Raw genomic sequence first — 22,600 nt, 5'->3', positions numbered from 1 at the left:
ACGTTTGTACTAATATTGTTTTGACAAGATATCATGTCTGCATATTGTACTCTGAATAACCACTACAAAGACACCAATATGCTATATATTAATTATTGTGACTGTCCTACTAATCTGTTTTGAAAAACTGTTTCTATGGTATTTTATATTCTTATTAAAATGAATAAAAATAATTAAAGATAAATAATTTATATGGTATTGGCAAAGAAGGTTTCTCAGAGGTCATTCCTCCTATTTGCTTCTCCTTAAGTTGTGCATCATGAAAGTCAAGGGTGTTCAGGGATGTGTTTTCTTCATAAAGGTTAAGCTGTCAGAGACCCACATCCCACTGCTTATTCCTTTAACAATGCCCCTTGCAAACTCAACACTCTCAATACTACTTTTCTTCTTTTCTGTATTGAGTATCATCTTAGATTTTGTGTCAAGAAAAGTTATGCTATTAGAAAAGAGTATGGAAACAACAATTGTTTCCATTTTTCCAATTTTTGAGTAAATTAAGAATGATAGTTTATTGATTTGTTGAGTTTTAAGAGTCATTCTGCTAGAATCATAATTCTTGCTCCTCAAGATTGCACATGTCAACTGAAAGGAATGTGGCCTTCATGTGCAGGATCTTAAGTCATCATTTCAGAAGTTTCCAGTCTCACCTCCACTACACATGTGGAGGGATATGATTTCAGTGGTTGCCAAAGTTATATTTTTAGTTGGTTTCTCATTCTTGCAGAGGAGACAACTGAGTCCTGGTACATGCAAGTCTCTTAGTTTAGGATGCTGTATCAAATTCCATAGAATGGATGATTTAAGTAACGAGCATTTTTCACAGTGAGTTAGGATTTGGAGTCTGAGACAAATGTTCTAAGAAGATAGTTAATGAAGACTGTGTTCATAATTTGCAGCCATTTTCTTGTTATATTAACACATGGGAGAGAGAGAGAGAGAGAGAGAGAGAGAGAGAGAGAGAGAGAGAGAGAGAGAAATAGATTGACAGACAGACAGACAAAAAGAAAAACATCTCTCTCATGTCACTTCTTACATGGCACTAATCCCACTCATGAACAGTCAACTTTCATGTAATCATTATTTGCAAAGTCCTCCTCTTCCAAAACCACCACTTTGGGGCATTACAGTACAAATGTATGAATGAGTGGAAAAAAATATTCAGTGCATAGAAGCAATTGATTTGATTAAAAACACATGGTTTATATATCACTAATTTAAAAAGAATCACTATTCAATAAAGTTATATTTTTCTCTCAAAAAATCTCCCATTATTTCACACAATATTTAGGACTTTGGTTGTGAGACAGAAATATTTAGGAGTAAAGAACAGACAGTTGTGAACACAAAAGGGAAAGGAACACTTAGCCACTATTTGATGTCTGGAGTTCAAAGATGTCTTAAGAATTCTGATTCAAATGAAATAAAAGCAAAGCCATCCATTAATTTAACTGTTTTAACTGAATAATTATGTTTTTCATTTGATCACATGTCTCATCACTGTAATGTAGGGTTGAAGGTAGGAATTGTTTATTACCACCTTCAGCGTGTAGCTCATTGCTGGTGTAAAGCATACAATTATAAATGGCATATGAGTAAAAAATGTTCCCAGGCCAACTGCCTTCAATCTTAGAAGTATCAGCTAGTTGTAATTACTTAGAATCAATTTTACCTTCAGCAGCTAGTTAGAAAATATAGTCTAGGTTTTAAAAGCTTGATAATACCTTCTGGATGATAATTATGGTGATTATGAGAATGATAAAACTGTGCAGTTTTCTGCCCTACTACAAAATAAATTGAATGAAAAATTTCCTCTAGCTGATTACATTTTATTGTAGTAGATAGTTTAAGAAATTTGTGGGGTGGGGGGCAGCGAGATAGCTCGGTGATCTAAAGTGCCTCCTTGGACAAGCTTAGGCAAACACAGGGAACCAAAGTTCAATCCCCAGCACCACATGCCATGTCAGCCCCAAACCCCGGGGTGGACTGATTTGGCCAAAAAAAAAAAAAAAAAAAAAAATCCAAATTTGGGGTTGGAGAGTTAGCTCGTTGGGGTAAGTGCCTGCCTGGCAAGTGCAAGGTCCTAAATTTGATCTCTGGTACTGCATTTCAGCCTGAAACCTCAGGTGTGCCTTGTCAGCCCAAACCAGGCATGGTGGCATACTCCTATTATTCCAGTGCTGGGGAGGCTGAGACAGGACTATGAGTCCAAGCTGTGCGGCGAGGAAATTTGACTCAGTCTTATCTAGTCCCCTTTATGTGATTTCCTTCTCAAAAATAAGGGACATCCTTAACACATAATCATACAGAGTAAACATGGATGACAGGAAATAAGCAGTAGTTGTAGATCAGTTCTCTGTTGTTGCTTTGTTGACAATTGTAACATCAATAGTGGAATGCTTCTCTATTTTGTAATGATTCTACAAACAATTCCTTTTGGCATTGGGTCCCACCATTCGGGAGGCTCTTAATCTTAAACTATAGTTAGCTCAATGTAACCTATAATTCCTGAATATGGAGTTCAAATTATCAAGAAAAAAGCTACAGAACATTATTACAACAATTATTACAATGAATGATGCAGTAAAAAAATCCATATTTGAATTAATTTGTTGAATATTAATATGGAATTAGTAATTGAAAGAAGATATGGAAGAAAATTGCTGCCTATGAAGTAAAATTGAGTGTAATTCTCTGATTACATAAGCAACAAGCAGATCTGGGATCTTGGGAACACATAGATTAGGGAGACAACATAGAAACACTTTCTCATAAAGTAGCTCCTTTTTAAAACTCTTGTGATTTCTGTACTATCATCATAGGAGTTTTGGTACTGGATACACCTTAGAAAATCTTAATTTTTTATTTACTTATTTATAACTCATGTTAATTTTCTTATTAGTGCCAAAGCTACAACAATATTTGCATTATTTAAAATGGCAAATTTAATAACACATAATCATAGTCTCTTAAGAAAAGATTTTGAAGAACTGAAAACATAACATAGTGATATGTGCACCCATGTTTATAGCAGCACAATTTGTCATAGCCAAATCTTGGAAATAACCAAAATACACATCATCTGAGGAATGGATGAAAAAGATGTGACATTTTTGCTATAATAGAGTATTACTCAGCTATAACTAAAGACAAACTCAAAGCCTTCGAAGGTAAGTGGATGCAACTAGAGACTATATTCATAAGTGAAATAATGCAGACCCACATGTGTAAATATTGTTTTGTCTCCTGAGTGTTTGAACCACCAAAAAGAAATAAAATGTGAAAGATATAATGGATATAGTAAAAATGAAAAAAATTGAATTTAAGGATTAAATAATGAAGGGAGAAAGGAGAAAAGCTAGGAAAAATGAAGGGGAAAAACATATATATATATATATATATATATGATATATATATCATATATATGATATATATGATGGCTGAGATGATTGTACTAATAATTTCCAACAGTTTTTTGAAAATAGCAGTTAATGTTTAGAATTTTCACCTTGACAAACTCTGTATGTTGATATCTACAATTTAACAATTACATTGAGTGCCACAATGCACAATACAAAAGCTATGCTTCAATACCTGTCATCTTGGTCTTCTAAATGTGTAGTTTCTAAGGTCATATCAGTTATTACTATATTCTCTTTAAAATAAATTTTAAAAAGAGGTAACAAAAAGAAAAAGAGAGACAAGAACAAAAATTTAAGGTTTCTTGAAGGCAAGAGGTAATATTTAATCAAATGTTCAATTTTACATAACAATCTGTTAATCTGAGCAACAGATTTGATGATAAAAATGATAAAACATCAACCATTATGAATTAGCTATACCTGTTTTGAAAATCCATAACTTATGTATTGTATGTTACTCTGTTTTTCTTTTTGTTTCTGTTATTTGTTTTTACTCCTGAAAGTAAAATTTTTAAAAAGAGAAAAAAAATGGTTTTCTGAAGCCATTATTGCATAAAAATATTTACATTGTTTTAAAAGGAAAGCAAGAACTTAAGGATTAGACAACGAAGAGAGGGAAAGGAGAAAAGCTAGGAAACATGACAGGGGCAAAGCCATACATTTATATGCATGGGATGGTTGGGGCAGTGATACTGAGAATCTTCAGCAGGTTTTTGAGACTAGCAATTGATTGGTGGGATTCTCACCCTAACTATATATGCTGATGCCTGTGAACTGGGCAACTGCACTGAAGATAGCAATGTGTAGTTCAGGGATCATGCTTAGAATGCCTGTAATTCTGTTCTTCTGAATGTGTACTGCTGGTTATATCATGCCAATAGCTCTCATACTGTCTCTCAAGTAAATGTTTGTTTAAAAAATTAACGGTGGTGAATGTAAGCAAGAGACAGGAAAATGAAGTATCATGGGACTGTTCCACCTCAATATTGTGTGTGGGTGGATTTCTAAATTTCTATGTGGAATATGTCATTGTTTATTCTTATTTTTTAAATTTTTTTTCAATTTAAAAATTTTTTTCTTTGTATTCTATAGAGACTTAAGGTTTGACATACCAATGCTTGATGGAAAATATTTGTTCCATGTTATGTCTAGGATGTCTGATATTGAGATGGATGGTGAGGCTAGGCACAACTGCCTATGTTGTAGGGTAATAATAATAGGCTTCTCTTCTGAAGGGTTGACAGCAACCTATTGTTGTCTTCTTTTTCTCAGAAAGCAATTTGCTTTCACAGAAAGCAAATTGGTCAAGCAATGGTTATGACTCATCCACATGGCTGATATGGACAAAGGATCTACAAACTGTGGTACAGGGTTTCAGGATAAATTCTGAGAGAATTTGACTGACCTTGTCAGACACAAAATTACATTTCTTGTTATTTAAGTCTTACTTTACCTTGGTCTTATCCATCCAGCAGAGAAGTATTAAAATAAAGTATAAAATGTAAAACCATATTAATACGTTGAGCTGTGAAAGGCTCAAGTCAACAACTTCTGACATTGCCAGTCCTATAGAAAAGCCACTACTTTTATGGACCACTGGACAATATAGGAATATTTTGCTGAATTCATACACCTACAATATTTAAATGACAATGTAATACCCTTCTCTGATAAAACTAAACAAAAAATGGGGGATACAAATGAAGAACTCTTTTGTGTGTGTATATTCAAAATAGTTAGGATAGATATACAGCTACTTTCTCTTAATCGAATGAAGAAAGATTTGTTCTAATAGTGTTTTTGGACAGGATATCATGTCTGCATCTTGTACTATGAATAACCACTAAGAAGACAACAATATGCAGTATATTAATTATTGAAACTGTCCTACTAATTGGCTTTGAAACTGTCTCTTGCTGTTTTTTTCTCAATAAAAGTATTAAAAATAAAAATAATATTTACATTGCTTAAATTATGTAGTAGCATAATTTTCTTGTTTTAATTTAATTGAACAGGCTATAGAATAGGTTTAATTGAACAGTATTTATTCAGCATGTTTATATCATCCAACAGCTTTTGTGGTATTAAAATTTGTGTAGAACCAATAATAACTTCACAGGACGATATGCCTGAGAAGTTTCATAAGCACAGCACATTTCAGACTAAGTAATTCCTCCAATTACAAAAAATCACCTTTGATCCATTTTTTCAGCCTAGTTCTAGATAACTAGTTCTGGGTTTTTGGTGAACACTAACAGCTCCAGAGCCCTTCCACACTGCTGGACACTGGGAAAGATATGACTATTCTTTTGTATCTAACCTTTTATCAAAGGCATGCTCCATATCTTTAATAAAAGGCATCCATAGAGAAAGTTGAAAAGTTTGTCCTGATGACTGATCCTTTCAGTCGAGATAGGAAAGATTTTAAACAAGTAGCCTCAAGTCAAATTGTCATTGTTACTGGATTTATGGATGCAACCCTATGAATTTTTTTGTAGATGCTGTGATGCATATAGATGTAATGCCAATAGTCCTTATGCTTTTTTTTTCCCAGAATCGGGGACTAAGCTCAGTTCCTTGCACTTGCCAGGCAAGTGCTTATTCTACTGAGCCATCTCCACGGCCCTGTCCTTATACTCTTTAATGAAACTGAAAAGAAAATAGTAGTCTTTAAAACATTCTTGGAGGCAAATATAAGCCTGATATCAAAACCAGAGAAATAGATATTATTTCTAACTAAAAAAGAAAGCTTCAATGTAATCTCCCTAGTGAACATAGATGCAAAAATCCTCAACAAGGTATAGCAGAAAGAATGCAGCAAATCATCAAGAAAATAATATACCAAGAAATAATGCTCGAAGTGAGATTTGACCCAAAAATGCAATGATGGTTTGAGATATGCAAATCAATAAATGTAATATATCATATTAAATAAGTTAAACACAGAAATCACATGATCTCAAAATACACAGTGGAAGCTTTTGACAAAGGCCAACACTCACTCATGATAAAACTCTTCAGAATAGGTTATTTTTACCTCAAGCTGATAAGAGCTATTTAGGACAGCTTTAGCCAACATCATACTCAATGGGAAAAACCTGAAAGTTTTCACTATAAAATAAGGTACAAGACAAGGATGACCATTATCACCATTCCTATTCAATATAGTTCTGGAAATGTTAGAAAGACAAATTAAACAAGAGTGAGAAATAAAAGGAATAAAATTAGGATAGGAAGAAATTAAATTGTCATTATTCACAAATGAAATGATACTCTACATAGAATATCTCAAACACTCTATGAAAAACTTCAACATTTAGTAATCAAGTTCCACAGTTTAGCTGGATGCAATGTCAACATGCAAAAGTCAGTAACATTCCAATACACAAACAATAAATTCACTGAGAGAGTAATTAGAGAAATCACACCCTTCATAATAGCATCCAAATAAATAAAATACTTAGGAATCAATCTGACAAAATAAGTAAAAGATCTATGCATTCAAAATTACAGTATTCTGAAAAGATTAAACTTTATATCACAAAATGGAAAAATACCACTTGCTCATGGATAGGAAGAACCAACAGTGAAAATGGCAGTACTACTAAAACTGTTATACATACAAATGCAATTCTATTTCACAATACAACTAGTATGTCTCACAGATCAAGAGAAGACTTTCCTAAAATTCACTTACAACCAGAAAATATCTAGAATAGAAAATCAATTCTGGGCATGAAATACAAGGAAAGAGGCATCATAATCCCTGACTTGAAAGAATACTAAAAAGCTATTGTGATAAAATCAGCAGGGTACTGGAAAAAAAACCCTGAGAATCAGTGATACAGATTAAATGTGAACACAGAACTCCTGAAACACTTAGCAACTATATGTTGGACAAAGTGTCCATCATGTTCGCTGGAAGAAAGATAGCCTCTTTGCTAAATATTGCTCATAATACTGGATTTCTACATGCCAAAGACTAAAAACCATGTGTATCACCATGCATTAAAGTCAAACTAGATCAAATATCTAAATAATAAAACAAAAACATTAAATCTACTGGAAGAGACATTAGGTAGAAATCTAGAAAACATAAATATAGGCAGAGAGTTCATGAACAAAACCCAAACTGCATGGGAAATGTGTCCAAAACCCAACAACTGAGACCTAATTTTGTTATAAACCTTTTATATATCAAAATAACTCAAAACATAGTGAAAATATAACCTACAGTCTGGGAAAAATTTAGCCATTTGACTTTCAGACAAAAGCCTTCTATAAAGAGCAAGTAAAGCATTGAAAAATATATCTCACCCCCCCAGTTCAAAGATCCAATCCAAATATGGGTGTTTGAGATGTACAGACACTTCTCAGAGAAAGAAACACAAATGAAAAATAAATATGCGAAACAATGTTCAACATCATTTATTTGAGATGCAAATTACAACAACACTGAGATTCCTTCTCATTGGAGAAAGAATGGCCAACATCAAGAAATCGACCAATAACCTTTTCCCCAGTGAGGTGAAAAGGAACTCTTCTCCATTGTTGTTTGGCATGCAGACTGGTTCAGCCATTGTGAAAATAATTATGAAGGTTCCTCAGAAATCTAGGATCAGAGGTCCCACAAGACTGAGCTGTTTTCCTTCTGGGCATCTTCTCAGAGGAATTAACAATATGGAAAATATATTCTATATATGTATAACCATGATTATAGCAGCACAATTTGTAATAGCTAAATCCTGGAAACAACCCAAATGTTCAACCACAGAATGGATAAAAATGATGTGGCCTTTTTATACAATATAGTACTACTCAGTCACAAAGAAGGATAACTAGAGACTTTTATAGGTAAACAGATGCAACTGGAGACCATATTTATTAGTAAAATACATTATATTCACATGTGTAAGCATTATATTATCTCCCTGGTGTCAGAAGTTGAAAGAGTATATAAGGTTGAAATGTATAATAGATGTCGTGAAATGGGAAAAATTATTAAAAAGGAAAATGGCACTAGGATGGGAGAAAGGGAAAAGAAAGTAAGTGAAAATAGGAAAAATAAAAATTAGTTATACCATTTGTCTCTTAATACATAGCAAAGAAATACTTGCACTAACAATCCTTGAATATTTTATACCCTATTCTTGTACCCTGAGTAACTATTTGAAAGATAATTGTTGTTTTCCTATCATTTTGTTAAGAAATTTTGTTTTTTGTCCTGGCTGAGGGAGCCCCACCGTGCATTCTGTGGAACACGTGACCAGTCGGAAATTATGAAGAATCCATTTGCACACCTGGCTGAGCCCTTGGATCCTGCACAACCAGGAAAGAAATTTTTTAATTTAAAAAAATTGGAGGATTCAAGATATGAACACTTACCCTATTCTGTCCGAGTTCTCCTGGAGGCAGCCATTCGGAACTGTGATGAGTTTTTGGTCAAGAAAAATGACATTGAAAATATCCTAAATTGGAATGTCATGCAGCATAAGAATATAGAAGTGCCATTTAAACCTGCCCGTGTCATTTTGCAAGACTTTACGGGTGTGCCAGCTGTGGTTGACTTTGCTGCAATGCGTGATGCAGTGAAGAAGTTAGGAGGCAACCCCGAGAAAATAAACCCCATCTGTCCTGCTGATCTTGTCATTGATCATTCCATCCAGGTCGATTTCAGCAGAAGGGTAGACAGCTTACAGAAGAATCAAGACCTGGAATTTGAGAGGAATAGAGAACGATTTGAGTTTTTGAAGTGGGGTTCCCAGGCTTTTCGCAACATGCGGATTATTCCCCCTGGCTCAGGAATCATCCACCAGGTGAACTTGGAGTATTTGGCAAGAGTGGTATTTGATCAAGATGGATATTATTACCCAGACAGCCTCGTTGGTACAGATTCACACACTACCATGATTGATGGTTTGGGCGTTCTTGGTTGGGGTGTGGGTGGAATTGAAGCAGAAGCTGTAATGCTGGGTCAGCCAATCAGCATGGTGCTTCCCCAGGTGATTGGCTATAGGCTGACAGGAAAGCCTCAGCCTCTGGTAACATCAACCGACATTGTGCTCACCATCACCAAGCACCTCCGCCAGGTTGGAGTTGTAGGCAAATTTGTTGAATTCTTTGGGCCAGGAGTAGCCCAGCTGTCCATTGCTGACCGGGCTACAATCGCCAACATGTGTCCAGAGTATGGAGCAACTGCTGCCTTTTTCCCAGTTGATGAAGTTAGTATCAAGTACCTGGTACAGACTGGCCAAGATGAAAACAAAGTAAAGCACATGAAAAGGTATCTTCAGGCTGTAGGAATGTTTCGTGATTTCAGCAACCCCTCTCAAGACCCAGACTTCACGCAGGTTGTGGAATTAGATTTGAAGACAGTAGTCCCGTGCTGCAGTGGACCCAAAAGTCCTCAAGACAAAGTTGCTGTGTCTGACATGAAAAAGGACTTCGAGAGCTGCCTCGCAGCCAAGCAAGGATTTAAAGGATTCCAAATTGCTCCAGAACATCATAGTGACCATAAAGTGTTTATCTACAATAATAGTGAATTTACCCTTGCTCATGGTTCTGTGGTTATCGCTGCCATTACTAGCTGCACAAACACCAGTAATCCATCAGTGATGTTAGGAGCTGGATTGTTAGCAAAGAAAGCTGTGGATGCAGGCCTGAATGTGAAGCCTTACATCAAAACCAGCCTGTCTCCTGGAAGCGGTGTGGTCACCTACTACCTACGAGAAAGCGGAGTCATGCCTTACCTGTCTCAGCTTGGGTTTGACGTGGTGGGCTATGGCTGTATGACCTGCATTGGCAACAGTGGGCCCTTACCTGAACCCATAGTAGAAGCCATCATTCAGGGAGACCTAGTAGCCGTTGGAGTGCTTTCTGGAAATAGGAACTTTGAAGGTCGCGTCCACCCCAACACTCGGGCCAACTATTTAGCATCTCCTCCCTTAGTAATATCCTATGCCATCGCGGGGACCATCAGGATCGACTTTGAGAAAGAGCCATTAGGGGTAAATGCAAAGGCACAACAAGTATTTCTAAAAGATATTTGGCCAACTCGAGATGAGATCCAGGCTGTGGAGCAGCAGTATGTCATCCCTGGGATGTTTAAGGAGGTCTATCAGAAGATAGAGACTGTGAATGAAAGCTGGAATGCCTTACAAGCCCCATCAGATAAGCTGTATCTGTGGAATCCCAAATCTACATACATTAAATCACCACCATTCTTTGAAAATCTGACTTTGGACCTCCAGAGCCCCAAATCTATAGTGGATGCCTATGTGTTATTAAATTTGGGAGATTCAGTAACAACTGATCACATCTCTCCAGCTGGAAATATTGCAAGAAACAGCCCTGCTGCTCGCTATTTAACTAACAGAGGCCTAACGCCACGAGAATTCAACTCCTATGGCTCCCGCAGGGGTAATGATGCCATCATGGCACGGGGAACATTTGCCAATATTCGCTTGTTAAACAAATTTTTGAACAAACAGGCACCACAGACTGTACATCTCCCTTCAGGAGAAATTCTTGATGTGTTCGATGCTGCTGAGAGATACCAGCAAGCGGGGGCCTTCCTCTGATCATCCTGGCTGGCAAAGAGTATGGTGCAGGCAGCTCCCGTGACTGGGCAGCCAAAGGCCCTTTCCTGCTGGGAGTCAAAGCTGTTCTGGCCGAGAGTTACGAGCGCATTCACCGCAGTAACCTGGTTGGAATGGGAGTAATACCCCTTGAGTATCTGCCTGGTGAAAATGCAGACTCTCTAGGACTCACAGGGAAGGAACGATACACTATCATCATTCCAGAAAATGTCAGACCATGAATGGAAGTCCAGGTCAAGCTGGATACTGGGAAGACCTTCCAGGCTGTTATGAGGTTTGACACTGATGTGGAGCTCACTTATTTCCACAATGGGGGCATCCTCAACTACATGATTCGCAAGATGGCCAAGTAGGCCTGTGTTTCCTAGAGCTGCGCTTGGCGCACTCAGTGAGGCACCGGCCATGCAGCCAGCCGAGGCTGGTGAAGAAGCCCCTGCTTCCTCCATGCAGGTGCTGCCTGGAACTCAACAGCTGAGTACTGCGGGTTGGGTGCCATTCCTGGAGGCTCAAAGCCAGAAGTTTCTATGTTCTCTATTTTTGTTAAATTGTTTTATCTTTTTCTAGAATTTGAAAGCTAGAATTGTGGGAAGATCAGTGGTGCCAGAAAGCTGGCTTATTTTTGAAGTTACTGATCATAGGACATTGATTTTTCACTTTTACCAACTACTCAACTGAACACTAGCAAGTATTTTCAGAAGCATCTCCTACCCTTTTTACTGTTTTCCATTATCTTCTGCTCAGTGAAACCCTTCCTTTGAGGGCCCATTCCTTTGTAATATATCACTGTTAACTGACATAGGTAGGTAAGAACTTTTTCACACAAATTGTAATACTGGTTGTGATTTCCCCGAATAATCCAAACACCTGGCAAACAGGTCAAACACTGAATTTTTTGATTATGTACCTTGTAGTAAATCAACATTAAAGAAAAATTTTCTTTCAAAAAAAAAAAAAAGAAATTTTGTTTTATCTTTTTCCCATAAAATAAAAAGTGTATGATCTCAAGGTCCATCTAATTAACAATAAATGTCTCAAACTTATGCTTTTGGCCAAAGTGGTATTCCATTATATGAAAGCACCACACCACTCTTCATCTTTTTGTCAGCTGATGGGCATTTAGGTTCTTTTCAATCTGAAGCACTATAAACATGAGTGCACACATGTTGCTATGCTAAGATGATATTAATTATTTGGGGAAGATACAAAGAAAGAGACTAACTGGTTCAAGTGGGACCTCTTGTCCTAGTGTTTTGAGAAATCTCCACACTGATTTCCACAGTGTTTGAACCAATCTTTACTCCTGCCAAAAGTGTAGAAGGGTTCCCTTTTCACCACAGCATTGCGAGCATTTGCCATTGGTTTATATGCTTTATTATAGTCATTTCATTCTGAAGAGAAATAGAATCTCAGCATTGTGCTAACTTGCATCTCTTGAAATTCCAGTGATGTTGAACATTTTTTCATATATTTATTTTTCATTTTTAGCTCATTTGAGAAGTGGTTATTTATCTCAGATGCCCATTTTTAAGTTGGCCTTTCAATCAGGTGATTTTTTTTAGGTTTATTTTATATGCTGTAGATATTAGTCCTGTGAGGAGCAATTGGCTAAAATTTTTCACACTCTGTGGGTTGTCTTTTTACTCAGTTTCTGATTTCTTCTGATGTTCAAAGGTAAGATAAAATCTCAGATACTGATTCTTTGTTGTATTTACTTTGCAATCATATGTAGATACTTTGTATCTACATATACGTGTGTCTTCAAGAGTTCTTACCTAATTTGTATTCTAGCAAATTCAGTGTTTCCCTTTTAACATATAGATCTTTGATTCATTTCAATTTTAGTTTAGTGCAAGGTGATAGACATCAGTCTAGTTTTAATTTTTGGCATATGGAGAGCCAGCATTTTGAGTACCATTTAGTAAAAAGGCTATCTTCTTCTGGGGAACATGCCTGGCCACATTGTCAAAGACAAAAAGCTTGAGTGCGCTAAAAAGTGAAAGATTTATATAATCTGAAGTGAAATCATAGTATGGAAGAGTGTGTTTAGATGTGTTTCTGCATCATTCAAGCTGTTCCATTGATCCTGTGGTAGGTTTTTTTTTTTTTTTTTTTTTTTTCCCCAGAACCATGCTGTTCTCTGTTGATCACAGAAAGTCTGTACAAAGTGTTCAAGTCAGGGATTTTGATACTGCCTCGATTCGTCGCTCAGAATTGCTTTTGGCATTGCAGGTCTTTTCTTTTCTTTCTTTTCTTTTCTTTTCTTTTCTTTCTTTCTTTCTTTTTTTTTTTTTTTTTTTTTTTTTGGTGGTGCCAGGGATTGAACTCAGGATCTTGTTCTTGCCAGACAGGTGCTTTTTCTACTGAGCTATCTTCCCAACCCCTGTAGGTGTTTTCTGATGCTGAATTAAATGTAGTGTTGTTCTCTTCAATTCAGTGAGGTACGTTAATAGTATTTTGATTGGAATTGCATTCATTCTGTATAGCAATTTTGTTAGTACCGTCATTTTCACTTTGTTGTCCTTTTCTAGCCATGAGCAAGGGATAACTTTCTATTTTCTGAAATACACTTTCATTTCCTTCTTCAGAGCACTGTATTTTTGAAATAGAGACATTTTACTTTGCTTGTTAGATTGATTGTTAGACATTTTACTTTGCTTATTTTGGTTTTGGTGTTATTGCAAAATGTGTTGCTTCCCTAATGTACTCCTCAGCTTGTAGTTTGTGTCCTGGGATATGTTTTTGATTTTTTGAATGTTCACTGTGTATACAGCTATACTAATGAATTTGGCTATTAAATCCTGAAGTCTTGGTAGAGATTGTTTTGATCTTGCATGCAGAATATCACGTTATTCACAATGATAATTTAAATTTTTCATTTCCTATTCTTAGTCTTTTATTTCCTGTCTAAATTCTATTGTTTCCACAGCTATATTAAATAGGAGTGGTGATAGTAAATATCTTTGTCTTGTACCTGATTTTAGATTGAAATCTTCCTATTTTTGACCATTTAGGATAATGTTGGCTGTTTGTTTCTCACAGATGGATCTTATCATACTGAGATAAAGAGCAACCATCTATTCTAGTTGTCTGTATTTTTAATGATAAGTAGACTTTGGTCTTTATCAAAAGAGTTTTTTTGCATCTATTGATATGATCATGTGATTTTTGTCCTGCTGATATGGTGTCTTACAGTTATTGGTAGCATATACCAAACTATTCCTGCATTCCTGGGATGAATCCTACTTGGTCATGATGTATAATCTTGTTGATGATTTGTTGCATTCTGTTTTCTAGGACTTTATTCATGCTTTAAATCTATGTACATTAGGGATATTGGATTCTTATGTTTTGGTCTCTGGCTTTAGAATCAGAGTAATATTTCCCTCCAGGAATGAGTTAAATAGTATTAATTCCCTCTCAATTTGATTGGAGTTTGAAAAATAATGGCATTAGATCCTGCCTTAATTTCCTTTAGATTTCAGCCATTAATTCAGCTGGACTTGGGCTTTTTTCATTAGTAACCTTTTCCCCCCAGTGGGAAATTTTAATTATATTTTCAATTTCATTAACTAATATTAGGCTATATAAAATGTTTATGTCTTCTTCATTCAATATTGGTAATTTGTACAAATCTAAGAATGTGTCTATTTCTTCTGTATTTTCCACCTTATTAGAGTAAAGATTCTTGAAATAGAAATTGATGATCTGAATTTCCATATGATCCATAGTAATTTCATTCTTTTCATTCCTAACTGCATGAATTTGAATCTCTTCTTTCCTTTATTTGATAAGGTGGCTAAGGGTTTATCAATTTTATTGACTCTTTCAAGAAAACAATGCTTTGATACATTGATTCTTTGTATTGTTTTCTTAGACTGAAGTCCATAAAGCTCTGCTCTGACTTTTATAGTTTCATCGTACATGTGGGCTTTGTTCCTGACATTATTCTCCTGGAGGACTGAGGTGCAAAATTTGGTTGTTTATTTAGACTGATTCTGTTTTCTTTATATGAAAATATAGCACCATACATTTTCATCTTAGGACCTCTCTCATTGTATCCCATAAATTCCAGTATTTGCTTCCGCATTATTTAATGTAGACACAGATGAATTTGATTTGTGGCTCATTAGTTGGTCAGGGAGGTGTTACACAATTTTCCTGTGATTATTCAGGTTTTCTGGTTTATGTTTTCATTGATTTCCAATTTCATTGCACTTTGTTTCAGCAATATGCATCACCTAATTTCTATTCCTTTGTATTTACTTAAGCATGTTTTATAAGGCCACCGGTATGTGAGCCATGTTAGAGAACCTACCATATGCAGCTGGGAAGAATATGTCTTCTCATTTTGTTGTGTGGAACACTCTGTAGACATCTACTAAGTCCAGTTGTTCACAGATTTGGTTTAGTTCTGATATTTCTTTGTTGACTTTTTGTCTGATTTATTTTTGACAGTGAGGAACTAATCTCCTCCACTGAAATTGGTGTCGGTGTTTATTTAATTTTCTTGTGCATTAATATTTGTTTTACATAATTTGGTGTTCCTATATTTGGCATATACATATATATATATATATATATATATAGAGAGAGAGAGAGAGAGAGAGAGAGAGAGAGAGAGAATTGTCCCTTCCTCTCAAAGTTTTCCCCTTAAAAGTATGTAGTGATATTTTTTGCTTTCTTCGATTCTTGGTTTAAAACTTATATTGTCTGCAAACAGAATAGTTACTTCTGCTTTTTTCTAATTCTTTTTTGTCTTGCTTTCCATCCTTTAACTTTCAAGTTATGTATTTCTTTTTTAATTCAGTGTGTCCCTTGAACACAGAATATGGTTAGATCTTGTTTCTTGATCCACTCTGCCAGTCACTTTCCTTAAATTGAGACTATTTGTATGGATGGCGATATCTGATATGCATTGTTTTAAACTTGCCATATTATTTTCTTCCTCTAGGTTCCGTGTTTTTCTCCCTTTTATTTACTTTCTGTGACTGGTGGTTTCTTTCTATTGGTGTTGCTGGAACTGTGGTCATTTTTATCTTTTTTAATACTATCATTCTTTACACTTTTTAGAGCTAGTTTGGTGGTTATGAATTCCTTAAATGGTTCTCTGTCATAAAAACATATTGTTTGTTTATTAATTTTAAACAATAGGCTTGTAGGATACATCATTCATTATTGGAAGCTACTTTGTTTCAGGACTTGATATACTTCAGTTGAAGCTCTTCTTTAATTGAGAGGCTGTATTGAACAATCTGCTGTGATTCTGATAAACTTGCCTTGATAGATGATCTGTTTCTTTTTTCAAAAAACTTTTAATATCTTGTTCCTGTGCTGAATTTCTGGGATCTTGATCATGAGATGCTTTGGTGTAAATTTATTTTCATCACATCTGATTGGAGTTCTGTGTGCCTCACTTATTACATGTCAAATTATTTTTCCATGGTTTGGAAATTTTCTCCCATTACTTCTGTAAACAGTCTTTCAAGGTGATTTCTTCTGACTCCTTCTGAATTCATAATAGTCAATCATATGCAGTGACACTTTTCATCACTTTGCAGCTGTTAAATTTTTTTTTTTTTTTTGAGGTTATGAGCAGAATACATTTATTGAGGGAAAGAAAGATCCTGTCCGAGAGAGGGACAGGAGGGGGGCCTGAGTAGGTAGTCCCCTCTGTTGTTTTTACCTGGTTCTTCTTTGGTTTTATTTTGTAAAATTTTATTTATTTATTTATTTATTTATTTATTTATTTATTTGGTACTGGGTCTTGTTATGCAGCTCAGACTCATAGTGGTTCTCCTGTCTCAGCCTCTTCAGCACTGGGATTACAGGTGTAATCTCACCAGTTTTGGTGATCGGCTTGGCATGGGACCAGCAGAGCATGAGGCCCAAGGATTGAACCCACATCCTTGTGCTTGCCAGACAAGTGCTTAGACCACCAAGCGCTCTCCATGATCTTGTTTTCAAATTTAATTTAATTTAACATAATTTAATTTAATTTTATGTATTTGGTACAGTATCTCACTACACAGCTGAGACTTATAGTGATCCTCCTGTTTTCAGCCTCCCCAGAGCCAGGATTACAAGGCCTGTGCCACCATGGCTAGTCTCATTGGCTGGCTCAGAAAGGGCGGGTCTGGCCTGGCAAGTGGTGCCCAGGATCAAACCACAGTTCTTGCGTTTGCCTGTTTTCTAATTATATTTTATTTTATGTTTTGTATTTAGTACAGGGTCTACAGGGTTTCACTATGTAGATTGGACTCATAGGGATGCTCCTGTTTTCAGCCTCCCAAATGCTAGGATTATAGGCATGTGCCATCACACCCAATCTTAATCACTGTCTCAGTGTGCCCTGGGGGCGGGATCAGCACAGCACTCTGGGGATCAAACCTTGGCCACTGTGCTCTGCCAAAGTAGGTGCTTTAGTTTACTGAAGTATCTGGCCAGTCCTGTCTTCTAATTTTAAACAGAGAAATATAAAAAAGAAATAAAAATGATATAAAGTTTCAAAACAGCTATGAAGACAATAATATGCAATGTAGTAATTATTAAAACTGTCCTACAAATCAGTTTTGAAAGTGTCTCATTGTTATATTTTTCTCAATAAAATTAATTTTAAAAAGTTTCAAAGCAGGATAATAATAAATTAACAATCATTAATACACCTGTTCAAAAGGAAAGAATTACTGTGATGAGGAGAAGGACAGGAAAGGGAGTGGAGGAAATAGATATGTCTATGTATTTAAGCAGGATGGTTTTGACAATTGTACTGTGAGTTTCTGCTGGTCTATGGAAAGCAGCAGCTAATGCTTCATTGGTTTTTGTCTTCTATTTTCAAATATTTTTTTCTTTTTTCTCCATGTCTTATTAATTTCTTCTAATTTTTTTCTTTCTTCCAATTTTGAATGCAGATATCTGGAAACATGAATAATTAATTTGAAGACAACACTATCCAATACAAAGCATACTATGAAATTCATATTATTTTATTTAGTGATATTCTCTATCATTTGTATTTTTCCTGTCTTAATACTATTTTATATTTCTTTAAAAAAATAAAAAATATTAAAAATATATATTTTGTGTATAGCTTTCTTGATAACTTCTCAGATTATAGGATATAGACATGGAGAATTATTGAACCAATATAACCAATCTTTCCATGGACTAAAAGAAAAATTAGTATTATAACTATGTTAGTGAGCATAGATATATTATATATTATACAAATATTAACTTTGTTTTTCTCTTCCCATCTTCTTTTCTCATTTCTGCCATCCTAGTTGTTCTTTCCTTTTGAGCAGTTTCTTTCCCTAGCTTAGTAAGTTGAGTAGAACTAACACTGTGCTCTTGGACCACTCCAGATCCACCCAAGCCCAGGCCCTGCGAGTGCATGGGAGAACTTCTCTGCTCTTCTGCACCCACTGGACCTCTCCATACAAAGCCCAGGCCCTCCGCAGGAGTATAGACCTTTCACCAGGCTCTCGGGATCTCCCACACTTCCAGAGTCAGCCCAAGCCCACCCTGTGAATGAGAACTTCTGCAGAGTTCTTAGAACCCTTCCCAGACCATCCTAAGCCCAGGACCGCTGAGTGTGTGGAAGAGCTACTGTGCTCTCTGCGTGCCATCCCCCCCGCCCACCGAACCCTCCAGACCAGCCCAGGCCTGGCACACAGGCCTGGGGTGAAACTATGCAGCAGAAGTCCCTGCAATGAGACTAGGGTCAGAACCACACAGCTAATCCAAGAGAAGAGCATCTTGCCAGAGGGGCAAAACAGGTTCACCTCCAAGGGCAGAAACAGGAAGGAGCTGAGCACAGTAGCCAGACATAAGCCAAGCACAACTGAATGAACTCAAACTTGGTATATCGACACTTGAATTTTAGTAGGTGCTAAGGTTATAACTGCACCAAAGCTCTACACCAGAGGTCAATGGACAGAGCTATACAAAATGACAAAGAGAAGGAGCAAAATGCAATCTCAGGTCCTGAGCTAACCCAGAAGAAGTGCAGAAGACACAAACATAGCTGAAATGTCTGAATTAATAGCATCTGAAGTAAACAAACAATAGCAGAAAGGTATAGAGAATTAGAATTAATTCTCTGAAATGAAAAAAAACAATCTATGAATTCATAGTGTCAGAAGTGCAGAAACTATAAAGGAGGTGTTCCGGGAACCTCCAGATCCAGTCTTAGCCCACTCCTGCTCAGCTCAAATGTATGAATTAATAGCGTCGATAGTAAATAAGCAACACCTGAAAGTTATAGAGGAATTCAGAGAGGAATTTTCTGAAATAAGAAAAGAATTCTTGGAACTCATAGCATCTGAAGTAAAGAATCAACTACAGAAGCATAGGGAGGAAACCCAATCTGAAAAAAGAAAAGAAAAAGAAAACTTCAGTAAAAGAATTAATAACTGTTTCTAAAGACATTGATAAAAAAAATAGAGGAGATTAGAAAAATGATGGGTTCCTTGAATGAGCAATACAGGAAAGAAATAGATCACATGAAGCAGAGTAAAACAGATATAGAGCAATTTAAAATCTCAATCACAAGCTTGCAAACCCGTTTAAGTGAAAGTGAAGACAGAGTTTCAGATCTTGAAGACACTGGTGCAGCTAGTGAAAAGGTAAGAAAGGATCTCATAAAAACAGCTAGGATGCAGGAAAAACTAATCCATCACCTGCAAGATGATGCAAAGGTGAACAATGTGAGACTAAAAGGCAACAATGAGAAAGAAGGTGTCAATACAAATGACATTAAAAAAATATGGGCAGAAGTAATAGCAGAAAACTTCCCAAATATGAGGAAACAATCTGACATTCAGGTAACCGCAGCGTACAGAATGCCAAGTAACCTCAACCCAATTAAAAACACACTGAGACATATAATAGTCAAGATCCCAGAAATTCAGCACAAAGAATAATATACTGAAAGCTGTTAGAGAAAAGAAGCTGATCACATTCAAAGGAAAACCCATCAGAATTACGGCCAACTTCTCTTCACAAACCATGAAGGCAAGAAGAGCAGGAAGCAGAGTACTTCAACTCCTCTATGAAAACAAATTCCAGCCCAGACTACTATACCCTGAAAAACTCTCTTTCAAGTTTGATGGAGAAGTTGAAATACTTTCAACACAAAGAACAACTAAAGAATTTCATGATGACAAAGCCAAGCCTACACAGGCTACTGAAAGATGTTCTAGAGAGGGACCAAAATGATCAGAACTCCACGAATGAGATCAGAAGCAACCAACTAAATAAGGCAAGCAATTAAACACAGGAGAAAACGGAGTAAATGACAACAGATAAATAGCATGTCAATCGTAAGTCAATGTCAATTATAACCATCAATGTAAATGAACTCAATACACCAATTAAGAGAAATAGACTGGCACAGTGGATTTGGAAACAAAATCCAACAATATGCTGTGTATAAGAAACACATTTAACTCATAAAGACCTTCATAGCCTGAAAGTCAAAGGACAGAACACAATATTACATGCCCCAGAACCTCAGAAAAAAGCAGGGGTAGCAATCCTATTCTCAGACAGTCTCAACTTCAAGAATGATCAAGCAAAGAAAAGAAGACCACTATATACTGGTTAGGGGAAAAATTGAAAAGGAAGAGGTAACACTCATAAATATGTATGCACCAAACACAGAAGAACCCAACTATATAAAGCAAATCTTAATGGATATGAAAAATCTAATATCCAACACCACAATCTTTTATTTTTAATTTTAAAAAATTATTGTTTTTTCTTTTTATGTTGTTGTTGCTGTTGATTTGTTCTTGAGATGGCTACAACACCAGACAGAACAGTGCCCTCACGTCTAATGGTTGTGTAGGGCTGCACTCCTTCAAAACATTAAGATGTTTTGGGGTTCCCTCTTCAGCCTCGTGCCCAAGAAGTCAATTAATGTCCACAGTTTATAGTGAAGTAAAATTAGCCTTGTAAACATTTTTCCTTCATACTCCCACCCTTTTTTCTTGAACGTCAGTGGGTAAATAAATCACTAAGAAAAAATAAAAACTTAAACAAACTAAAACAATACACATTTATATCCTACCCTACCCACCCCAATTTTGGTTCTTTTCTCCAAGGCTGACAACTAACTCAGGTGAATTGGAAGGAGATTTGCAGATTAAATAGGGCCAAGGTTGGATTCTATATTAATAGGACTTTTGACCCTGGCGGGTCCTAAGTATCATCAATGTGACCATGATAGACAGAACAGGTTCATTGGAACTACTCTAGGAGGGAAAGAAATAGTGAGGCAGGGGGTAGGTTGAGAGAGGGAAAGAAGACAAACGAACAGAAAACCTTCAGAGATGATCCTGACCCTTACTTTCACTTGCAGCTATTTAATTCATTAGAATTCCCACTCTTTCCCTAAGTGAAAAGTTTTTGTTTCACAAAAAATCCTCACTTTTGGTTTTGTATGTGCATTGCATATTAGTGTGTGAGAGTATGTGAGCTTGTCGTTTGCTACCTCAATGTTTCCATTTAGTTTTCTTTCTTTTTTTCCCTTTTTAAAAATTTACTTAAAATTAGTTTTCCTTTTAAAAACAAGTTTACTAAGTGGTTAGGATAGATATATAGTTACGTTCTCTTAATGAATAGAGTAATTTGTTCTAATGGTGTTTGTAAATAGCATATCATGTCCGCATCAATTAATGACTAGGAAGAATGTATGCAATGTATTAATTATTGAAATTGTCCTACCAATTTCATTTGAAACTGTCTCATTGCTATTTGTTTATCAATAAAATTATGAAAAAAATAGGATAGATATACAGTTACTTTCTCTTAATTCAATGAGAAGAAAGATTTGTACTAATAGTGTTTGGACAGGATATCATGTCTGCATTTTGTACTATGAATAACTACCACAAAGACAACAATATGCAATGTATTAATTGTTGAAACTGCCCTACTAACCTGTTTTGAAACTGTCTCATGCTACTTGTTTCTCAATAAAATTAATAAAAAAAGAAAAAAAGCATGAAAGAAGCTAAACTGAAATCTCAAGAAAAGAGAAGATAACAATGTATTAACTATTGAAACTGTCCTATTAATCAGTTTTGAAACTGTCTCATTGACATTTGTTTCTCAATAAGGTAAAATTTTAAAAAATAAAAATAAATAGGAAACCCCTTAAAACACACACACACACACACACACACACACACACACACAAGTTTACTAGCAAATCAACTCCCCTCTCACCAAGCCCAATAGGCTGTAGTCATCTTTTAAAATCTGTGCTGATTTCCACTTACACCCCAAACAGGAACTCCTCAGGATGCCTCAGAAGGCTGGAGTCTCTCCCTGTCTGGTGGGTTGCCCTGCAGCAGGGACGGCCCCTCTGCCACAATGGAGGATTCTGATTGTGGGACACAGTCTGGGTTTTTGTTTTCTTATTGTCTTCTAATTTAAAGATATTCCTGTGTGACAGGCACAGTGCAAGAGTGTGAGCTATCCAAACAACCTGGTGAAGTCAACACCACAATCTTAACAGGAGAACTTAACACCCAGTTATCCCAAAAAGATAGGTCAACCAGACAAAAACTTAGCAAAGAA

General features: G+C 36.0%; 1 protein-coding gene across 1 annotated transcript; it reads left to right on the top strand.

Moving 5' to 3' along the window:
- Positions 1–8,655: 8,655 nt before the first annotated feature.
- LOC101580861 (cytoplasmic aconitate hydratase-like) lies at positions 8,656–11,959 on the top strand. The gene is given in 2 exon segments (XM_012512692.2): positions 8,656–10,984; positions 10,987–11,959. Coding segments are annotated over 2 exon segments (2,670 nt in total). The 5' UTR covers positions 8,656–8,698; the 3' UTR covers positions 11,371–11,959.
- Positions 11,960–22,600: the final 10,641 nt, after the last annotated feature.

The sequence above is a fragment of the Octodon degus genome, unplaced genomic scaffold (assembly GCF_000260255.1).
Source record: "Octodon degus isolate 3935 unplaced genomic scaffold, OctDeg1.0 scaffold00257, whole genome shotgun sequence".
In the NCBI taxonomy this organism is placed as follows: domain Eukaryota; kingdom Metazoa; phylum Chordata; class Mammalia; order Rodentia; family Octodontidae; genus Octodon; species Octodon degus.
Note: the sequence above shows the minus strand (reverse complement) of the source record. Positions and strands in the feature narration are given on the sequence as shown.